This window comes from Lepidothrix coronata, unplaced genomic scaffold, assembly GCF_001604755.1.
Source record: "Lepidothrix coronata isolate B3197 unplaced genomic scaffold, Lepidothrix_coronata-1.0 Scaffold27, whole genome shotgun sequence".
NCBI lineage: Eukaryota > Metazoa > Chordata > Aves > Passeriformes > Pipridae > Lepidothrix > Lepidothrix coronata.
The window spans coordinates 5,516,522-5,536,515 of record NW_016690207.1 but is presented as its reverse complement, the minus strand read 5'-3'; the positions used below and the strand labels follow the sequence as shown (position 1 = coordinate 5,536,515).

Below are 19,994 nucleotides of genomic sequence, written 5' to 3'. Positions count from 1 at the left end.
CAGCTCCTTGCTAAAGGCAGCAAAGTTTATCCTTCTTTTTCAAGCAAGAGACAGTGGGATCCTGGAGGGCACCACCAGCTGAAGACTGACGTGTCCAACACCAATATTAATCAATAAAATGCCCGTGGAGCTGATGGATCCAGTTTTGCCAAGGGAATTTCATCAATATTTCAAAAGCATCCTCACCTCATCCTTCATCCTCCCTGGGATGGGGTTTCCTGGCCATTAAGTGGGGCAGAGTTTTACTCGTGGTGACAAGAAAACTCACCATAATTAGGTTTTAATTGCCACGGGCTCGCAGACAATCCAGGGATAATTAGTGGGGCCACAGCTCAGCGGGGGGAGCTGGGATTTGCTTGAAGGATATTTCGACCCTTCGGTCTCGTGGGTTCCCCCGCTCGGTTTATTGCATCTGAAAACAATAACCGGCGTTCAATAAAGCTCCAGCAATAATAATGCATCCCAAATGTCTGTTCTCACCGTGCCCCCAAGACAGAATATTAAAAGAGGCTGCAAAGCTTCGCTTCCCAGGATCTTCTCCAGGTCCCCAGCAGCCCCCTCCTGCTGTTGATGGTGGATGGGCTCGTTTTGGGGTGATGGTCTCCATCCCCAGCATCCCCCCCTGGCCTGGGGCAGCATCACAGTTTGGGGAAACAATGGTGATCCCATGCCAAGCATTGGACACAGGCTGTGTTCATCCCACAGGAACATCAGGACACCTGCACGCAGCAGTTGTGCACCCGTGTATCTGTGACATACCTGCATTTCCTACTCACACCTTGGGTGACCCAACTCCCTTGGGTGGGCCCAAAAACCAGCCATGAGCTTCCTGTGGCCACCAAAGCCCCAGCAGACAACAGGGTTCTAAAACCCACCAGGAAATGGAAATGTGTTTGCTGCCATAGCAGAGTGCCGGGAGCAGTCACTGCTAACGACTACACCCTGCCCTAATATTTAATTTCCAAAGGATAAATTGCCAGTTGGATTAATTCAGCATGATGAGCGGTGAGTAATTTGGAGAAGAAAAGTTGAGGGGGGGAAATCCGGGCTTTTTGAGAAGTGATTTTGTAACGAGCTCTGCCATCACCCAGTGCAGAGCCAGTCGGAAATAAAAGGGTTTAGGGAACGCCCCGGCTGCAGCAGCAAGGGATGGGACTGGTGTCCTGCCTCAGGAGGGCACGGGCAGGAGGTTCTGCCATCACACCACGGCTCTGAAAGGGTGATGAGGCCAAAGCAGGCACCGGGCAAGCAGGATCTGTTAATAAAGGAGGAAGGGGATGCCCTTGGCCAGGCTTGCAGCATCTGCTCCACAGGGACAAGAATGGGGTGATTCATGCCCAGCACAAGCTGGCTTTGTCCTGCCGACCACCTCGACTCACCCTTCCCCAAGCCACAGCCTGGGAACACTGTCTGGCTTTGCAGACCCAGTCCTGGGACCTCAATAAATCCTTTGAAGGCTCCAGATCCATCAGAATCCTTCCCACTGACCCCTTCTCTTGGGACAGGCAGGGACAGCCCCCCATCCCTGGCCCCATATATCCCACAGCTCCCCAGGGAGATGGGTGATGCTTACTAGTCTCCCAGGAAAACGATTCCTCCAGCAGGAGCCAGACAGATGGTCTGTGGAAGATGTGCTGCTTGGTTGTCTCTCACAACCCTCAGAGAGTCTATTTTCAAGACTGAGGGTGTTTTTTCCATACCTGAGGACCAGGGAGGCTTCTCAGGAGACAGGATGGGTTATTTAATCATCTCCCTGGGTTGGCCTGGGTGGGGACAAAAAACTGGGATGTTCTCTCACCCAGGGAGACCGAGCTCCCTTTTGGCACAGAAAATGCTCTGGGTATTGAAAAAAAAATCATCCCTTTCCCTTAGCAACTTAAAACCTGGGGAAAGGGAGAGCCAGGGCACAGCCAACCCCACTGACCACCTCCAGATCCTAAAGCTCCCCAGCTCCCAAAATCAACTCTGGCCCCTGCTGTGCACTGCTCCAGAGGTAGGTAGAGCTGAAGCAAGAGGGAAAGGCTCCCCCAGGAGATCACTCCAGCTTTCTTACCGTGGATTGGAGTTTTAGACTCATAGAATAAGTCAGAAAATACCTCTAAGATCATGGAGTCCAACTGTTAACCCAGCAAATGGGAATTTCTGAAGGGAGATAAGGAAAGGTGGCTGCATCCAGCTGCTCTGCCTCTCCCTGCTGCTAAAAGGTACCAGGGAACTGCCTGACCTGAATATCTATAAATGGGATGAGCTGAGCAAAGCCCTGGGGCAGCTCTGATGATGCCACTTGCACTCCAGCCGGCTGCTCCATCACAGCAGCTTCCACGCACAGCAGCAGCCCTGAAAAAAACAAATCACATCTGGTTTTTCCTCTCATCAGAAAAAAAAAAAAAAAAACAACCAAAAAAACCACACAAAACACCCCTGTTGGAGCTCAGCGTGTGGAAAGGAGCAAAGAACTGGGTACCAGAGAGATGATTCCTGCGATTCCACCCCGGTTACCGATCAGAAACCAGAGCCCTTTCTGGCAGCAAGAGCTCATGAAGAATTTAGAGGTTGGTGTCCAGTGGAATCAGTGGCTGGGGGCAGAGCAAGCTCTCTCCATACAGAGAAATTGGTTTTTCCCACCACAACGGATCATGAAGTCCAACTCCTGGCCCTCCCCTGCCCCACCACCCCCACGGCAGAAGGAAGAGCACTATTATTTATTTTTTTTCCCCCCATAATCTTTGCAAAACCTTGAGCAGGCTCTGGCAGGAAGGGCTGCCCTTGCACACAAGGTCATTTCAGATGGAGATGATGAAGGAGCAGTGGAGGTGATGGCTCTGGGGCTGGGATCAGGCAGCACACAGCGTTTGTCTGCATGGAGCCAGCCGGGAAGGGCGAGGACTCGGTTAGTCACTGATTCATTTGGAGCAAGACACCCTCCCTGCCCCAGGAAAGCTGCAATCCCTTTCCCAGGGGTAAATTCATAGGAAATACATGAAGCTTTCTAAGGACAGTGTGCTTTTTGGACCTGCCTGTCTGGCTACTCCCCTGTCTGGGCTGACATCTGGGGACAGGGATTGTCCTTTGGCTGGAGAAGATGGATACACACAGCCCCTCCTGCCCAAACCCTCCTGGATGCTCGCTGCATCCCAGAGGCGCCCACTCCAGGGTAAAATCCAGCACACTCAAAGGGGTTTATTCAATCCATGTTTTAATGGACTTCAACAGACAACACAGTTTCCATAGCAAAGGATCATCAGCCCCATCTTGTACAAAAACAGAGTTAAAAAACACGGAAACAACAAAACCTTAAAAAAACAAACAAACAAAAAAAACCAGTAAAAGGGCTACTCATTAAAAAAATATGATACAAAAGCGCCTCTCCCTGCTCACACTTTTCCTGCCTCCTGGAATTTCTTAAACAGGGGCTCATCAGCCCGCAGGGGGAAGGTCAGGGCCCGTTTCTGGTAGAAGGTGGAGTCCATGGCCAGGTTGTCGATGACATCAGCCAGGAGATGGGCTCTCTCCACGGAGCTGCCCGGCGCGTCGTGGCCCGCGGCGGTGAAGTGCACGTGCAGGTGGTAGTAGGAGGGCTGGTAGTGCAGGTAGATCCTTAGCTGGGAGCCTGGCACCCCGAACCGCTTCGCTATGGCCTCCTAGGGACGGGAAACACACGGGTCAGGACTGCCAACACCTGGGAATGGACGGAAAGGAGCATTCCTGGATGGCAAGGGAGGCATAGGGAAAGGCAGAAGGGATTTCTGCTCCCTCACTGCACGGCAGAGGGGGAAGTTGGGAAGGGCAGAGCTCTTCCCACCCTCTGAGCCTCGGCAGGGATGGAGTGATGCCTCCAGCTGCCCCACTTTTCTCCCTGCGTGACGGGACGTGCTCTCCACTCATATCATTTTCCCTTCCACCCTTATCGCTCCGGCTCATTCAGGGAGTGACAGGGATCCTGTGACCAGCCGGTGTAATTAAAGCTATAAACAGCACCAGTGAACTCCGGCTCCGTGCGCTGCAATCCCCGGCTAATCTCTTAATTAATCTCCCACTTTCCCCAGTGCAATTACTTTCCAAAATCTAACGCGGTGAAGGAAAGAGAAGCTCCTGCACATCCACCTCCCAAACACACCCTGTGGAAAAACACGTCAGCTGGTGAGGATGGAAGGAGTCGGGGAGGAGGCTGTTGATATGGGGAGGATGGGGAGCTCACTGTTAACAGGAAGGATGGAGCACTCCCAAAGCACCTTTGACATGGCATGACCTGGGGAAGGTGCTGATGGAGAGCAGGGATTGGGGTCTCCAGGCAGAGAGAGCAGCACAGCCCTGTTTTGTGATATATCATCTCCTGGTTATCAGTCTCCAGGCAGATGCTGTCCCAGAAAATCCCAGCAGTGCCCTGGCAGAGGTAGCCGAGCCCTCCCTGGCCAGGACAGCGGTGTGGGACCAGCCCCAGGCTCACCTTCCCTTCCTGCAGGACGTTCCTCAGCAGCGGGAGGTGCTCGGCCGTGAGGTCCCGCAGAGACTTGATGTCCCGGCGGTGCACGACAGCCACCAGGTACAGGTCATCCAGCTGCAGAGACAGAGGGGCATGCAGGGGACACAGAGAGAGCAGATGGAGGCAGCAGCACTTTGGACCTGACACACCATCCACAGCTTCCCAGGCTCTGTTATACAGGGATACCTGTGTCATACAGGGGTACCTGCCCTCGTGTCCAACCCACACCCAGGCTGGGCTGAATCTCCCTGTATGGGATGTGCTCACCCACAAACCCACTGCACCTCAGAACATTTCTGGACAAACTGAGGTTTGTCCAGGAATAAATAACCAGAAGAGAACAGCCTCATCCCAACCAACAAACAGCGGGACGACAAACGCCTTCTCAGCTCTGAAGGCAGATGGAGTGATCAGCTCTTCCACACCACGAGCACCACGCTTGGTGCTGCCCCTGCACGTTCACATCTCCCTGAGCACCTCAGAAACGCTATCCCTGTGGCACTGAGGCTGGAGACCTGCTGCAGGTGCCCACCCAGCTATGTGGGGGTCACCAAAGTGCCTGGGGTCTGCCAGCACCCCCCGTGCACACTCCATGGCCTTCTCAGAGATTCATCTCTCTGCTCAGATGAGGATTTACAGGGAACCACAGAGGCCAAAATTGCAACTGTAGATTTTTCCCAGTGAAAAGCTTCTCACTTTTCCACTGTGCAAACAGCTGGCCACTCTCCAGTCACAGCAGTTCTATAAATAACAATTTTCAAGACTAATTGGTCACTGTACAACCTCAGGGCAGTGAAATATGCCCGTTCAGCAGCTCTCAGCCAGACCTTTGGCATGTCCTGGAGCTCTTATCACATTCAGTGTTTAACAAGACATAAGGTTGTGGATCATTACGCTTTAAAAAAATTAAAATCCCAGTCTCCTTCAGCTCAGTTAGTGACTTTTTAACACAAACACTAAAGGGTTTGGATGTGTGAAACCCAGCAGATCTCTTCAGCACTGTGAGAAACCCACGTGGCTATTTGGAAACAGAGGCATGTGCCAAAGGATGCTCTCAGGACCCTCAACAGGGCTGTTCCATGTGATTCCCATGCACAGCTCCAGAAAAAGACAGTGTATCAGGTCGTGCTCTTTGGCTCCAGGCTGGCTGGTGGGAGGGAAAGCAAACAGCTCCTCTCCTTAGAACAACATCTGCATGTTGCTGTTTGAAACAAATAAGCCTGTTGCTAAAAAGGCCCGGAATGATGTCATGCCAGGCATCGCTTCAGGCAACGCCTCGGGCCTCCTGCGGGTTTGAAACCAACTCAAAAGTTGTGGAGGGGAAAAAAAACATACCAAAAAATTAAAAAAAAAAACAAAACAAAACCAAAAAATCCCACTGATAACAAAAACCCCAAGAAACCACCTCCAACCACTACTGAGGCTGGGCAGCAGGAACCCAGAAGGTTGAGGATGGCAGGTTTCACAGCGCGAGGGAGAAATTTTCCTCCCATCCATCAGCCTAAAATAATTCCAGGTGAATTTGTAGGATTTGAGGGCCAGGTGCTAAGCGAGTGCGAGGCAATGCTGCTGACAGGACTCGTGAGGGAGGGCTTGGAGAGTCCTGCTGGGAGCTGCATCTGCTTCCCTGGCTCCACTCAGCGGCCTCCACTGGGATGCGGCAGGAGGAACCAGTGCTCCAAGGAGGAACCAGTGCTCCAAGGAGGAACCAGTGCTCCCGGGAGGAACCAGTGCTCCCGGGAAGAACCAGTGCTCCAGGGAGGAACCAGTGCTCCCGGGAGGAACCAGTGCTCCCGGGAGGAACCAGTGCTCCAGGGAGGAACCAGTGCTCCTGGGAAGAACCAGTGCTCCTGGGAAGAACCAACGCTCCTGGGAGGAACCAACGCTCCTGGGAGGAACCAGTGCTCCCGGGAGGAACCAGTGCTCCTGGGAGGAATCAGTGCTCCTGGGAGGAACCAGTGCTCCAAGGAGGAACCAGTGCTCCCGGGAGGAATCAGTGCTCCTGGGAAGAACCAGTGCTCCTGGGAAGAACCAACACTCCTGGGAGGAACCAACGCTCCTGGGAGGAATCAGTGCTCCTGGGAGGAACCAGTGCTCCCGGGAGGAATCAGTGCTTCCTAGGAGGAACCAGTGCTCCCGGGAGGAATCAGTGCTCCCAGGCAGCCCTGGGGCTGGTGGGATCAGCTCTGGCTCAGGGTGACCCACAGCCAAGATGAAATTCCTTGGCTCAAAGGCAAAGCTGACAGCCCTTCCTGGGATGCTGGCTCGCCTGCCTGGGAACCAGACCAGCAAAGGGCCCGGATCGCTCCAGGGATGACCAGGGTGCAGACAGCAACTCAGCAGTCAGGGAGGAATCCAGAAGATCCTGTTCAACATTCCAAGAGGCGACAGGAGCAGGGGGAAGCCTCCCCTAAGGACAAATCCTACCACTGAGGTGCTCCCTGACCATGCCAGCTGGGAGACATGGATGCAGCAGGTCTCTAGGGGAAGCTGAAGCACAAATTTTAGCCCAATCCTGATGTGAATTGCAAAGCTTGGTTGTAGCAAGTAAGGATTTCCACCAGACTGCTCACAGCTGGGAAAGGGACAGCTTGCTGCATGTTTTAGGGTCCCCAAATACTGCCCCCTCTGGAAGGGCACTGAACAGGGCAGTGGCACAGCCTGAAAACCTGACTTGTTGCAAAGTCCCTCCAGGAAGAAGGTATTGCCTCCTGTGAACGAGTGGAAATTCGAGCTTGGTAACCCCATCACAGCTCAGCAGGGGATTTTTGGAGCAGCTGATGTGCAGGGAATTCACGGGGAGCAGATACCACCCTGCAGTGGTGTCTGTGCTCCCCAAGACTACTCAGCACCGCACCACAAACAGCTGCTCCCCACACAGACACACAGGATGGTGCTGCCCACCATTGCAGGCTCGTGTTCCCATTTTTTTGAGATTTAGTTTCATTCCTAAGCCTTAATCATATGGGAAATTTCCCTGCCTGCCACCTGCAGAAGCAGATGAGGATCAGAAACACAAAGGGGACTTTTTTTTGACGCCACCAACTTCCCGGAGAAGGCGGGGAGGGGGGAGGTGTCTGGAGTTTCATCTCCCCAAAAGTACAGCATGAAAGGGAGGTGGAGCACAAGGAAATACTTCTCAATTTAGGATTACTGCCTGGGTTTAAAAGTCATTTTCACCCAGTGGCCACTCCCATGAGGGGTGAAGAAGCTGCTCAGCAGCCAAGGACCATCTGCTTAAAGCTGTGGAGGAGAGTTAATTGCAGCAGCCAAAGGATAACATTCTTGCACCTAAAGTCAAGGCTTGCAAAAAAAAATCCCAGAGAAGCTCAGCAGGAATAAATAGCAGGTTAAAAAAACATCTCAACAACATCTGGGCTGATACAGGACAGGAAGTGAACCCAATAAATACATGCCAGCAGCAGTGAGAACAGCCTGGGTTCTGCAGCATCCACAGTGGGCACAAGTGTGAACACAAGGACACAGGCACCCACTAAAACTCTCATCAGGGTGCTGTTTGTAGCCTGAAAATGGACATTTCTTCTGGATAACCTTCAGACAGGCAGCGTTAGAGGAGCAAACCAACCTGGTTTTGATTCCACTTTAAATCTGGAACTAGAACAAAGCCATTGGAAGGATCTGGGTTTTCATGGACAATTCTCTCGGTCTCAGCTTTCTTCTCCAGGATATTATACACCCACTGAAAGAGAAACATATGATTTATAAACCAGCAGAGAATATAAAACCCAACATCTCAGGTGCATTTAGCCCAAGCTCATGGATTACTGCACATTCCCTGCAACTGGAATATAAAAAAACCCCAACTCCAATGGCTTGATTTTTAGGACGACCAAATAATTACCCATAAAACCCTCCAACAACCAACAAAGTACAGGATATTATGAGCACTTCAGTGAAAAGCAGTGGAACTCAGCTCTTGTGGGACTCAGGACACACCACTTGCAGCACCGTGGAGCTGTTTACACTTTTTTACCCCCCAGGCTGCACTAAAATCTTTACAACAGGGTCTGGGAAGGGAACTTGGCTGATTTTGTTCCCTGTCCAAAGAGGAAGGCGCAGATTGCTCACAAGCCTGAGCTGGATGCAGCCCTGGGAGCTGGATGCAGCCCTGGCTGCTGGCAGCTCCCGGGGTGGGACACAAAAGGCCTGTGTTTTTTGGGCAGTGCACATCTCTTGGCTCCCTGGCTGATTAGGAAACAGCTCACCACTCTTCTTCTTCCATACTTATAGTTCCAGCCTCCAGACTTCTGTAAGCCCTGCTCTGGTTAATCCCCCCATGCTCCTCCTGCAAAGCAAAGCACCATTCAGAGAAGAGTTGTGGAAATGGAAGAGACCAGGGATCAGGAACAGAGTAAGACCAGAGAAAAGCATCTTTGCTCTCCCTGGTTCCCAGCCTGAGCTCCAGCATCCTTCTTTACACCTCCAAAATGCACATTATGCTCTAGCTTAAGCCTAGCTGAAGTACTGCCAAGGGAGTCCCCAGCCATACCCCCAGAAGACAAGTAAGGCAGCAGGAAATTGCTGGAGCTTGGAAGCTGAAAATGTTTGGAAACATCATTTTCCCCACCGAAATATGGGTATGGAACATCCTGGTTGCCCCAGGTGGGTAGGGGAGGTGCAGCCAGTCTCACAAACACACTGGTGGGTGCTGTGCACACCAGACACTTTAGGGGAACTCCATCCAGAGTTTAATTAATCTAATCAAAACTTAGCATCACTGTGAACTGTGAACTGACGTGAATACATCTGGAGGGAGAAACCAACCTCTCATCCCCTGATCTGGGTTTTTTTGCTTAAATTTCTGGCCTTTTCTTCTCAGCAACAACATCTTAGAGATTAGATTCTCCCAGTGATTCTGGAAAGCATGGCACAAGCTCGCTGTGCTCTGTGACCCTGGGAGGAAAGCTCAGCAGGAAGCTCAGCAGGAAATGGAAGTTTGGTCTTTGTTGGGGTTTTTGTGCCTGCTCTGATCACAAGTGCCAAGCTATCAGTGCCCTAAATAAGTTCACTGATCAGATGAGCTGCATTTTAAACCCAAGGCTGCCTTGTGATGGGGCAGGTCCCCAGCTGACTGACTGCTCCTGCTGCTCCCAGCACAAGCCCAGCGAGGAGAACACACGTCCAGGGACTGGCACCACAATAAAACCATTATCCTGAAAGCATCCACGCTCTGCATCCTCCAGCAGGAAACACAGATGGCTCTGTGGTCCCCTGGTACTTCTGTTACCCTTCACATTTTCCTTTCCACTCGGCAAAACCAGCTGGATAAAGACAAGGAGCAGCATTATCAAACCCCAGAGGTCAGGGACTGACTGTGCTGATCATGAGTCCTCAGCAGATGTTCCTGATGGTCACCAGGAATGTGTTTCCATGTACAGAAATCAGCTCACAAGCACTTGGTGGAAGAGGCAGAGTGAGAGCTCAAGCCATTCCTGAGGGCAGCTGCTACACCAGGAAACTCAGCAGCTTTGGGACCAAAAGCATGGATAAAACATCCTACAGGCTGTGACCAGGTGGAAACACACTCTTGCCTTTCTCCAGCTAATAAATGCTGCACTTTAGTGCAGCAGGAAAGAGGTGGGGGGGTATCCAAGGCCCCCTCGTTGGTTTGGGGGACTTATTTTTAATGGATCACCTCAGCAATCCCAGGATTTGTTTTATTTCCCCTTCTGCACAGGCTGGCACAAATTGGTCCCTACAGACTTGTGTTCCTTTGGTCCCTGAAGGAGAAAGATAGGGAGGGGAATGGTCAAAAAGGATAGAAACAGGAGAAAAGTCTGGGTCTCCCTGGGGCAAGGAGAACACTAAAAAGTAACAGTTTCACCACACAGAATATGGACTGAATATGAATGGCAGGAGCTGCAGCCAAAGCCTGAGGAGTGAGTTCTGATGCAGGAATCTAAGAGCAATCTGTGCCTTTCCATTTCCACAACACCCCAGAGACTCCTAAAAAGCCCAGAGAACAGCACCAACGCCCAGGGAGCCACCCTTGGAAAGGAGGAGTGCCTCAGCTTTTCTCCAGAAACCCTGGGAAAGGCAACTCGGAGTACAGGTCCAAGGCAAATGTTTGTCTGCAAAGATGGAAAAGGATGTCCCAGCCAGCCAGAGGAGAGGGGGCAGCACCACAGAGCTGACAACACAACCAAAAGGGAGGTGGGGCAGGGCACTCCCAGCTCTTCAGCCTGGGCTCTGGAGGAGACTTGACAGCCCAGAGCGTTGGAGACCAAAGACATCGTCTCTGCAGGGGCAGGTGGTGGTTTCCATACCTGGATGCTGAAGCTCTGGGACTGGATGAAGGGCAGGGTTATGTTCTGGTAATCCTCCCAGGTCTCCCGGATGAGGTGCACTTCGTGCCGGAGGTACTTCTGGATGTGTTTCTCCGTGGCAGGGTACACCACTGTGGCCTTGATCTCTAGGAACAAACACGGGGACTGAGCTACCAACCCACATTTGCCTCCTTCAGTCCCCAATAAATCTGTTTTCCCTTTCAATAAATGCCACACGAAGACATTTTGAAGAGATACCACTAAAACAGGGTGAGGGAAAATGGACATGGAAAGCAAACAACTGCTTTAACCTCCCACACTGCAGCTGCTTTTCTGGAGGGAGGAAGAGCCAACAACACAGCCAGGGCCTGTCTTTCCAGTCCAGGTGGAGGAGTTTGCTGTCTGGAAGGGTTTTCCCACACTTGTTCTTTCAGGCCTATCAGCAACATCAGGGCAGAGCTGGAGCTCCTAGGGCAGGGTTTATGTGCAGACAACAACCAGGATGGAAACACGACCCCAGGGACAGGGATGATGCTTCCTCATACTCAAATCCAAAGCTCACGGGATGCACACAGCAAATTTCTCCAGCCAAAAACCCAGAGGAGCTCCAAGGAGCAGCTCCTTCCCAGAGCTCTCAGGGTGCTTGGCCTCGAGGCTCAAGTGCAGGAGGCAATGAGGTCAAGGGCACAGGGACAGATCCAGAGCAAATAACGTGGGCTTATGGGTCAACACAGCACAGGATGAGCCGAGGGAAGAGGGCTGAGTGACCCCCTGCCCACAAAGAGCATTTCCCCGTTTACTGTGGCAGAAAGAAAACATTTTCTGTTTGCCTTAAGATTAGAACTTTGCTGTCTAATTTCTGTGGCATTAAACAGGATGCAAGTGTTCACCTTGTTAACCTGGCAGCTCTGACGTAGGCAGCAGTAAATCCTACCCACAAGGGGTAAAACCCTCGGCAAACATCCCTCTTTGGCCCAGATTGGATGTGTGATACAGAGCCTGACACAACCCCAAGGGCATGGCAGTGCCTCTGCCTCCCCAGCTAACACAGAGCTGCCATAAACATCAGTGCAAGGATGAGAAAAGCCCTGTGAGCCCAGGCAAACCCTGGGCAGCCCAGACTGGACTGAGGCATGTGGCTGGGGCACTGTGAATGCTACGGTCTGTGCCCAGGGTCTGCCATGGAAACCTATGACCAAAGCCATGCCTCGTGCTTTATATATGTTTACATGCTAGCCAGACACTGGATATAAACACCTATTTGTTCCTAGAGCCAGGATTTAGGGTGGTTTGAGCCTTTTTTAGTTTTCTGGTTTCTGTTTTTTTAAGGTCGGTGCTGCACAAGCCCAGAGACTCTGCCTTTTCATTCCATGCCAAACCCAGCTTAATGAAATCCACAGGAAAATGCTGGTAACATGAAATATGAAAATGCAAACCACAAGGGCAGTCTGGTCTGATTCCCACCATACACATGTTCAAACAAGGTTGTTTTCCAGGACTCTATTAGCACTTCTAGCAGGATGATGTAATACCAAAGAAAAAAAGACAAGGCTGTAGCTCTCCTCACTTAAAAAGACCAGCAAAGCACTGGGGAGAAAACAAAAAAGGCAAAAGATAAAATACCACAGCCAGCCTCAGGCGGAAACTTCCACAGTTTAATTTTAGACCCCAAAAGAAGAGCAGGGACTGCAGCAGAAGCCCCTCCATGCTGGGTGGTGATAACCACAGTGCCTGGGGGTGCAGGGGACCCAGAATGGCTTCCCTGGCACCCCCCCAGTTTGGAGAGGGCTGCTCATATTGAGGGAGAACACTCAGGGGGCTTTAAATCAGAGATCACACAACTCCTTAACGTGCAGCTGCGGCTGAGCAGATGTTTGCAAGAGGAGAGAGGGGAGAGGCTGTGGTTCACTAATGATCATTTCCCTTCTAAAGGTCTCATCAACCCCAAAATGTCCCAGCAATGCTAATTAGCATCAATCACTGCAGCCAGAGAGGCTGTTTGATACCTACTCAGAGCCTCAGAGCCCTTAGGAGCTGCACACAGGATGCCCAGGCTTGGACACAGGAACCATCCACCACGAGACTGGGCTCGCCCCGGGATCGTTCCAGCGCTGGCGCGGCCGCACGCTCCCATTGCCAGGCCTGCTCCTGGCAGGCTCCACGTGCACCAGAGCAGCACGTAGGCTGTGGGGCACCCAAAACCTGCCCCAGCCTGGAAACAGGGTAAGGAACCACTGCACACGTGACGGGGGTTTCTGAGCTGGCGGAAGGGTCAGGGATTGTCTCTGCTCACGCCCAAGTCACATCAGTTCCCAAACACCAGCCCCGGACATCACAGAGCATCTGGGGTTTATTCTGGAAGTCATGATTGACCATCAGTTAACTAGAGGTTATAAAAAACCCAGGAGGTTTAATTGAAGGAACCTGGATGAGCAGGAGGTGCAAATACTGCCACGGCAGAGAAAACTGACGGGGCTGTTCACCCTACAAAGGGTGTTTGAGGGCAAACACCACACTGGGAAACTGCCCAGGAGAAAAGGAGGCTCAGATTCACCAGACACGCACTCCTCCCCTCTTGTGCTAAAAGCAAGAGAGGAAAACACAACCCAAGACACAAGAAGAATCAAAACACCAGCTCAGTTTGGGGAACTGAAGGGAAAAAGAGCTGAAGGCAGCTGTTGCCAGGAGGAAAGGATGAAACACAAGGTAGAGAGAGCCCATGCACATAGGAAAGGGCACTCCAAGCTCACTAGTGATGCCTCATCCCCTTTTGGGCCACACTGTCCCCAGGCTCTGCCAAAATTCCCCTCCAGGCCCATAAGTGAGGAGAGGCCTGGTGGTGTCTACTCCCACCCCACTCAGCAGCACTGACATGGAGCACTGTCAGCCTGTTTTAAACAGATTTAAAGCTCCCAGGGAGCCACAGGGCAGGCACAACCTGTTTCTGCTTTTGGGCCTGTGGTGTGCTTTTTCCTCCCTGTGCTAGCAGGAAGCTGAGTGTTGGTTTACAACGTGCCTAATCAACTTGACCATCAAGTGCAGGAAGTTGCCAAAGCCAGGGAACAACAGAGACGTTTCATTTGGACTCTGACAGGTTTTCTTTGCCAGCCTTGTTCCTGCCACATGCAGCTCTGGGCTGCCTTCCCATTATCAGGTGTCTCCTTGGATGCAGCCCTAAGTAAATATATAATGCTCTAAGCCAATATATAATGCCTTAAGCCAACACATAGCACACAACCTCCCCCGCCCTTGCTGCATGAATAGTTTACTTACTTTTAGGATCACAACTGCACAGGGGTCACATGGGAACACCAAAGTCCAACCCAACCCCAGCCAGGTACCACACAGCTTTGGCTCAGAGAGCTGGGGCTCTCCTTAGTGAATGAATTAAAGCCCAAAAGGATAACGCTTGCAAGAGCTCTCAGTCTCCATGGCCAGCACATGCCAGGGCAAGCCAGGGGCAGTGCCAGTGACTCAGCCAAGGCTGCCTGGGCTCTGGGGCTCATCCCAGGATATGGTGGGTTCAGCTGCAACAGCCACTGCAAAGGGGAAATCTGCAGGTTACCACCCTCAAAACACAGAGCAAAGCATGGCGATACCTCCCACTGTCCCCCAAACCACCCCCACACTCACACAGCTTCAGGCTCCAGCTTTTGATTTCAGTGTAACTGTGAGGTTTCTTGGCTGGGCAAGCCCCAGAGGCAGCTGGAGCATGGAAACACCGGGAGACAGACTGGCCTTCCCAGTGCAGCTCCTGCAAGTTTCTTCAGCTCCTTGCTGCCCGAAACCAGCCTCTTTTTGGGACAGAGATCGTTTCCTGCATGACTGAAAACTTTCCTTCCACACTCTCCTATTTTTCCCGTAATTTCTCCACCCTGTGTTGGAGCGAGGGTGCCAGAGTATCTCCCATTGTGCTTGGTTTTAGATGTTATTAATAAGCTTGAGCCCCGTGTAAAGGCTCCTTAAAGGACTGATAAGAGCCCTTACATCACACCAGCATGGCTTTGGTGCTGTGGAACACACAATCCTGCAGCAGCCAGGCAAGAGGAGACTTTTTGCTGGAAACATTAAGCTCTCCTTGCTGAAGGGGTGTGAGGAGCTGGATGTCATCAGGCAACAGGTTGATTGAACCATCTGGCTTCTGCAATCAACCCCTGGCAGCAGGAAAATCTTTGCCATTATGAAGTCAGCCCTTTGTTTCCCTGCAACGGAAAGGCCCAAGGCTTGGGTTTCCTCCACCACTATCTCTCACCTCTAGGCATAAACTGCCTCTTAAATCAAGGCAACATCCAGCAAGTGGCCTTAAAATAAGTCGTGCACTTCAGTAGCAGCACAGCTACACCAGCCCTGATACCACTGCTCCTCACAAACTCACTCACAAAGTTCCCTCTCCTCACTCTGGGGGTTTGGGTCGCCCTTCAGATGAACTCTGACCATTATTGGGTGGTTTGGAAACGTTATATTCCATTTTAGCTTTGACATATGCAATAAAACCAATGAGCCAAGCAAGACTCATCTGGTGCCGCCTTCACGCCGGTGTGCTCCCAGCCCTGAAAAAAATCTCATCTTTAGGCAGCAGCAGAGCAAAATTCATCTTCCCACAGCAAAATCCCTCTTCCCAGGTTGGAGGGGAGTCATTTGCTCAAGTAACATGCTTTGTCTGGCCTCCCCTCCCCTGCCTTCACCACGCAAACAAGCCGTCATTGCACGGGGCCTGCGCGGGCTTGACTGCGCGGAGGGAGCGGCACCAACGTTTCAACAAGGACAGGGTGAAGGAAATCTCCACTGTAGGCTGTAAGCAACTCCAGCTGAATGAAAAAACCTCGGGGACTTGGGACCACAGAGGTGGCATTGGGAACTGCACTTGGGAAAAGCAGAGGGTCAGGGAGGCAGCTCCTCACACCCTCAGCGCACCCGAGGCACGAGTGACTCACCGTCACCATTTCCTCAGTCTCGAGGTTTATTTAACCTTAGAAAGCAAGGGCTGAGTGTGGGGGGGCTCAGCTGCCCAGGGTGCTGTGAAACCCCCAGGGGAATTCCTTTATCCCACAATACCACAACCCAGGACTGTTCCATGAACTGCTCAATGCCAAAGTTTGAGCTTTTCTACAAAATATTTTACTGTGTCTTGTAAACCTGCAAGGACCAGGAGACAGACCCCTGCATCTCTCTAACCCTGCATCCAGACCCCCTGCAAGGGCTCCCTGGGTCTCCACACAACCACTCACCATCCCAGGTCAGTCAAACCCCAACACCCTCTGAGGCCTCACAGGCAATTTCTCCAGTTTAGGTTTTTAAGCTGCATTCCTCACATCAACCTCGGGCCGTGACTCAGCCCACAAGGGCAATTTCCTTCCCCTCCTGACACACACGGGTGTTTCCCCCGTGCCAGCCCAGCTGCCCTCCAGCCATGTACCCACAGAACAGCTGCTGGGTGCTAATTGCTTGGAAGGAAGAAGCCTCCTCCTTCTCAGCTCCACCATGGGGAGCCTGGAGAGCAGCTCCAGCTCCACAGAGCCCTCCTGGTCTCCTGCCCGGGGGTGCTCAGCAAGCAGAGCGGTGCCAAGGAGGGGTTGGAAGCAAAGATGCACCACTGGGTAACATTTCTGCAAAAACTTACCTTTTGAAGAACAGATTTAAAAGTTCACTAAAGAGATAAAGCTCAGCAGAAAAAAAAGCCAGAGTCTTATTCCCCATTCAAACCTGCAAGAGGGGTTTCACACCTGCCATAAGCCTTAAAGAAAAGGAGGAATTCTACTATCAGAGTAGTGCTGGAGTTACACAGCACTGCTGCAAGGAAGGCAAAGGCTGGCAGGGCTGGGCTGCAGAGAGCCCTCGGGATTTCAGGCTTGCAATGCCACCTCGTGGGAATCACTGCAACTCCTGCCGGGCTGGAGCACAGCAGAAGCCCGAGCAGGAGCTTTTCCAGCTGAGGAAGCGCAGTTTTAACATCTTCCCACAACATCCCTGGTGTTACAGTGTTTTCCTGCCACTGAAACCTTTAATTTTGAGACTTCCACAGGACAGGAGGAGCTTTGCACAACTCAAAAGCTCCCAAATCCAGACAGTGCCTCCTCCTACACTGTGGGAACAGAGGTAAAACAGGAGTGTTTTTCGGAAGGCACATCGAATATCCTCAAAATTTTATTTGGGACTGCAACAACGTCTTACTTAAAGGCAATCACTCAGATTAATTTTGCCTCTGTTAAACCTGTTTGGCTGTTATTGTGTTTATGGAAGAGCTGACATGGCATTTATCACTGCACTTCCAGAATTAAAGCACATACCAGCATTCATGTGGAATTAACTGTGGGAGGTGATTCTGCCCCTCTGTGCAGGTGAGACTTCACCTGCAGAGCTGCTTCCAGCTCTGGGACCAACATCAGAAGGATGTGGAGCTGCTGGAGCGAGTCCAGAGGAGGCCACGGAGATGCTCCCAGGGCTGGAGCCCCTCTGCTCTGGAGCCAGGCTGGGAGAGCTGGGGGGGTTCACCTGGAGAAGAGAAGGCTCCAGGGAGACCTTTGAGCCCCTTCCAGGGCCTAAAGGGGCTCCAGGAGAGCTGGAGAGGGACCTGGGACAAGGGATGGAGGGACAGGACAAGGGGGAATGGCTTCCCACTGCCAGAGGGCAGGGTTAGATGGGATATTGGGAAGGAATTCTTGGCTGTGGGGGTGGTGAGGCCCTGGCACAGGTTGCCCAGAGAAGCTGTGGCTGCCCCATCCCTGGAAGTGTCCAAGGCCAAGTTGGACAGGCTTGGAACAACCTGGGCTAGTGGGAGGTGTCCCTGCCCATGGCAGGGGGTTGGCATGAGATGGGCTTTAAGGTCCCTTCCAACCCAAACCATTCTAAGATTCCATGATTAAACTGAAGTACCTGGCCTGCCCAAAGCCCAGACCTGCTTCCCAGCAGGGGTTGGAGAGCACCACCAGTACAGGACACCTTTCCACCATGACAAGAATCCCTCTCACAGAGTGACAGCCTTCCACTGAAGCTCCCCAATGTGTCCATCTGTCCTTGTCAGTCTGTTATTAACAGAGTTTGGTAACACACAGATGTGTGAAATCAGCAGGGAGATGGGGCCAATCCCCCCAGCACTCGAGGTTAACCCCTCAAACATGAGCTGCCTGCCCTTACCAGGAGACAAAAACAAAGCCTGTGAGGTGCCAACCCTGGGATGAGCAGGAGCTGCACGTGCTCTGCAGAGGCTGTTTTCAATTTAAACCTTCTGGGAAGAGACAACTCTTACCTGAGTAACTGACAGCACTGACAAAAACCCACGGAAAGCCCTGGACCCCCTAAGCCCCTCTGCACCTTTATACCAAGGCACAGAACGAAACAATGGCTGCTCAGCAGCTCATGAACTGAGCCACATGTCCATGGCGTGGGGAAAAGGGAATGATATGGAACAATATCCAAACCCTGGGAGTAAGACATTTCTTTCAGAGCAGCAAGGAGCCCCCATCCTCATCAGCTGGGCCTGCTGTGCTGCTGTCACCAAACCACAGCTGGGGTGGCAGAGCCATGTCTGGCAGCAGCACTTGTCCGTGTCGCTGCATCCTGGCCTCTGGAGCGGGCAGGAAGCACATCCCGGCATCCCAGCCACTCTTCCCAGGATCCCAGCTGCCCTCCCGGGATCCCAGACCCAGGGCACTCACCGCTCAGCTCCGGGGGAGGGCTCAGGTAGAACGTGCAGTAAATGTCGTTTTGCATCTGCAGCTCCGCCTTCATCGCCTTCTTCAGCAAGTCTGGGATCTTCTCCTCCTGGAAAGGAGTCTTTTCCAGGATGACTACAGCATCTGTCCCCTCTCCAGAGAGGCCAATCCTCTGGAATAAAAAGGGATAAAGCGGTCAGCAGTCACGGATCCAGTGCTGAGGGGGGAGTTTGAGGTCAGGGACCACAGCACACACCTCACAGCCCCTCAGCCCAGTCCAGCCCATCCAAAAACAAGAGGCATGTTTGTCCTGAGGCACAGCAAGAATTTGCTCCCCATCAGGGAACACAGGTGGTTTCTGGGGGAGCATGGGATGTGGGCAATGACTCAGCCTACCTGCACCTCCCCGGATGCTCCCAGGATTCCCACTGACACAACATCCCTGATTTCATCTTGGATGCTCCCCAGCTGACCGGGCACAGCCAGAGGGCCAGGAAGAGGGCAGAGACAGGTGTAGGGATTTGCACCATGGACAGAGAGCATGTTTTGGGGTAGGGAGCACTCACTGCTGCCCTGCTCCGAGGAACCACAGCCCTGATCCAGACATGGGCTCAGCGGAGTGGTTTTGGGAGATGCTGGGTGTGAAACACCCCCCACCTCGAATCACTCCTGCCTGTACAGGACTCAGGTGAGGCCTCACCACATAACCCAGAAAGAGCAACAGGGCTCACCTGGGGCTTCCAACCCCACCAGGCTCACAGGGTAGAGAGGAGGTCTGGAACCAGTTATTCCCCACTGACCAGCAACCCACTGTCCCGAGACTGGGATGCATATCTCCAGAAGCCAGGAGTTGAAGCACCTGCACAGTTCCTACACCACAGCCAGGCTCTCTGGCCATAAAGCTTCTGGACTTAAAACAAATTTCCCTGTAATGGCACACAATGGACATGTCTATACTATTTACAGCGCCAGAGCCAGCATCCTGCTCACAATTCAACACCGCTTTACCCGGCAGGCACAAAAAACCTGCTCGGACCCAAAAGCAAGTTACACCAGTAAGAAAGAATAACCCGAGGCCTGCAATAACGGGCAGCAACCGCCTCCTGCCCCAGCTTGGCTGGATTTGGGAGGGATGGTCGGAGGGTCCCCGAGGGCTGGACCCGCCGGGGGGCGTGGCCTCGAGGGAGGGCGTGGCCCTCACAGCGCGCGCCGCAGGTGGGCGGGGCCGAGCCTTCAGCGCGGAACATGGCGGCGGCCCCAACCGCCCCCCCCACCCCGCCGCCGGTACCTCCGCGTGCAGGAACATGGCCTTGTCCCGCGCCGACTCCCGCAGGACGCGCCGCACCCGCAGGTCCGACAGTGAGAAGGCGGCGGCGGCCCCGCCATTCTCATTCTCGCCCTCCTCCTCCGCCCGCTTCCTCTTCAACTGAGGGGTCTCCGCCATGGCGCGCGCGCGCGGAAATACGCATGCGCGGCGCCTCGGGAGCCGCGACCTAAGAGCGCCCCTTGGCGGCCCGGAGGTCTCACCCGCCCGCCCGGCTCCTTCTCCCACAAAACCCACGAACCGGGGAT

General features: G+C 52.8%; 1 protein-coding gene across 3 annotated transcripts; it reads right to left on the bottom strand.

The window, feature by feature from the left end:
* Positions 1–3,179: 3,179 nt before the first annotated feature.
* DCPS (decapping enzyme, scavenger) lies at positions 3,180–19,988 on the bottom strand. 3 transcript variants are annotated; one of them, XM_017809819.1, is made up of 6 exons: positions 19,711–19,988; positions 18,426–18,594; positions 10,771–10,916; positions 8,070–8,183; positions 4,448–4,558; positions 3,180–3,641 (listed from the first exon to the last, which is right to left on the bottom strand). In XM_017809819.1, the coding sequence occupies exons 1-6, from the start codon at positions 19,864–19,866 to the stop codon at positions 3,375–3,377; spliced, it is 963 nt and encodes a 320-aa protein (XP_017665308.1). In that variant the 5' UTR covers positions 19,867–19,988; the 3' UTR covers positions 3,180–3,374. The 3 variants fall into 3 exon arrangements, with proteins under 3 accessions (XP_017665308.1, XP_017665309.1, XP_017665310.1); XM_017809820.1 differs by lacking the exon at positions 19,711–19,988 and adding an exon at positions 18,819–19,480; XM_017809821.1 differs by lacking the exon at positions 19,711–19,988 and adding an exon at positions 18,679–18,801.
* Between the last annotated feature and the right edge of the window lie 6 nt (positions 19,989–19,994).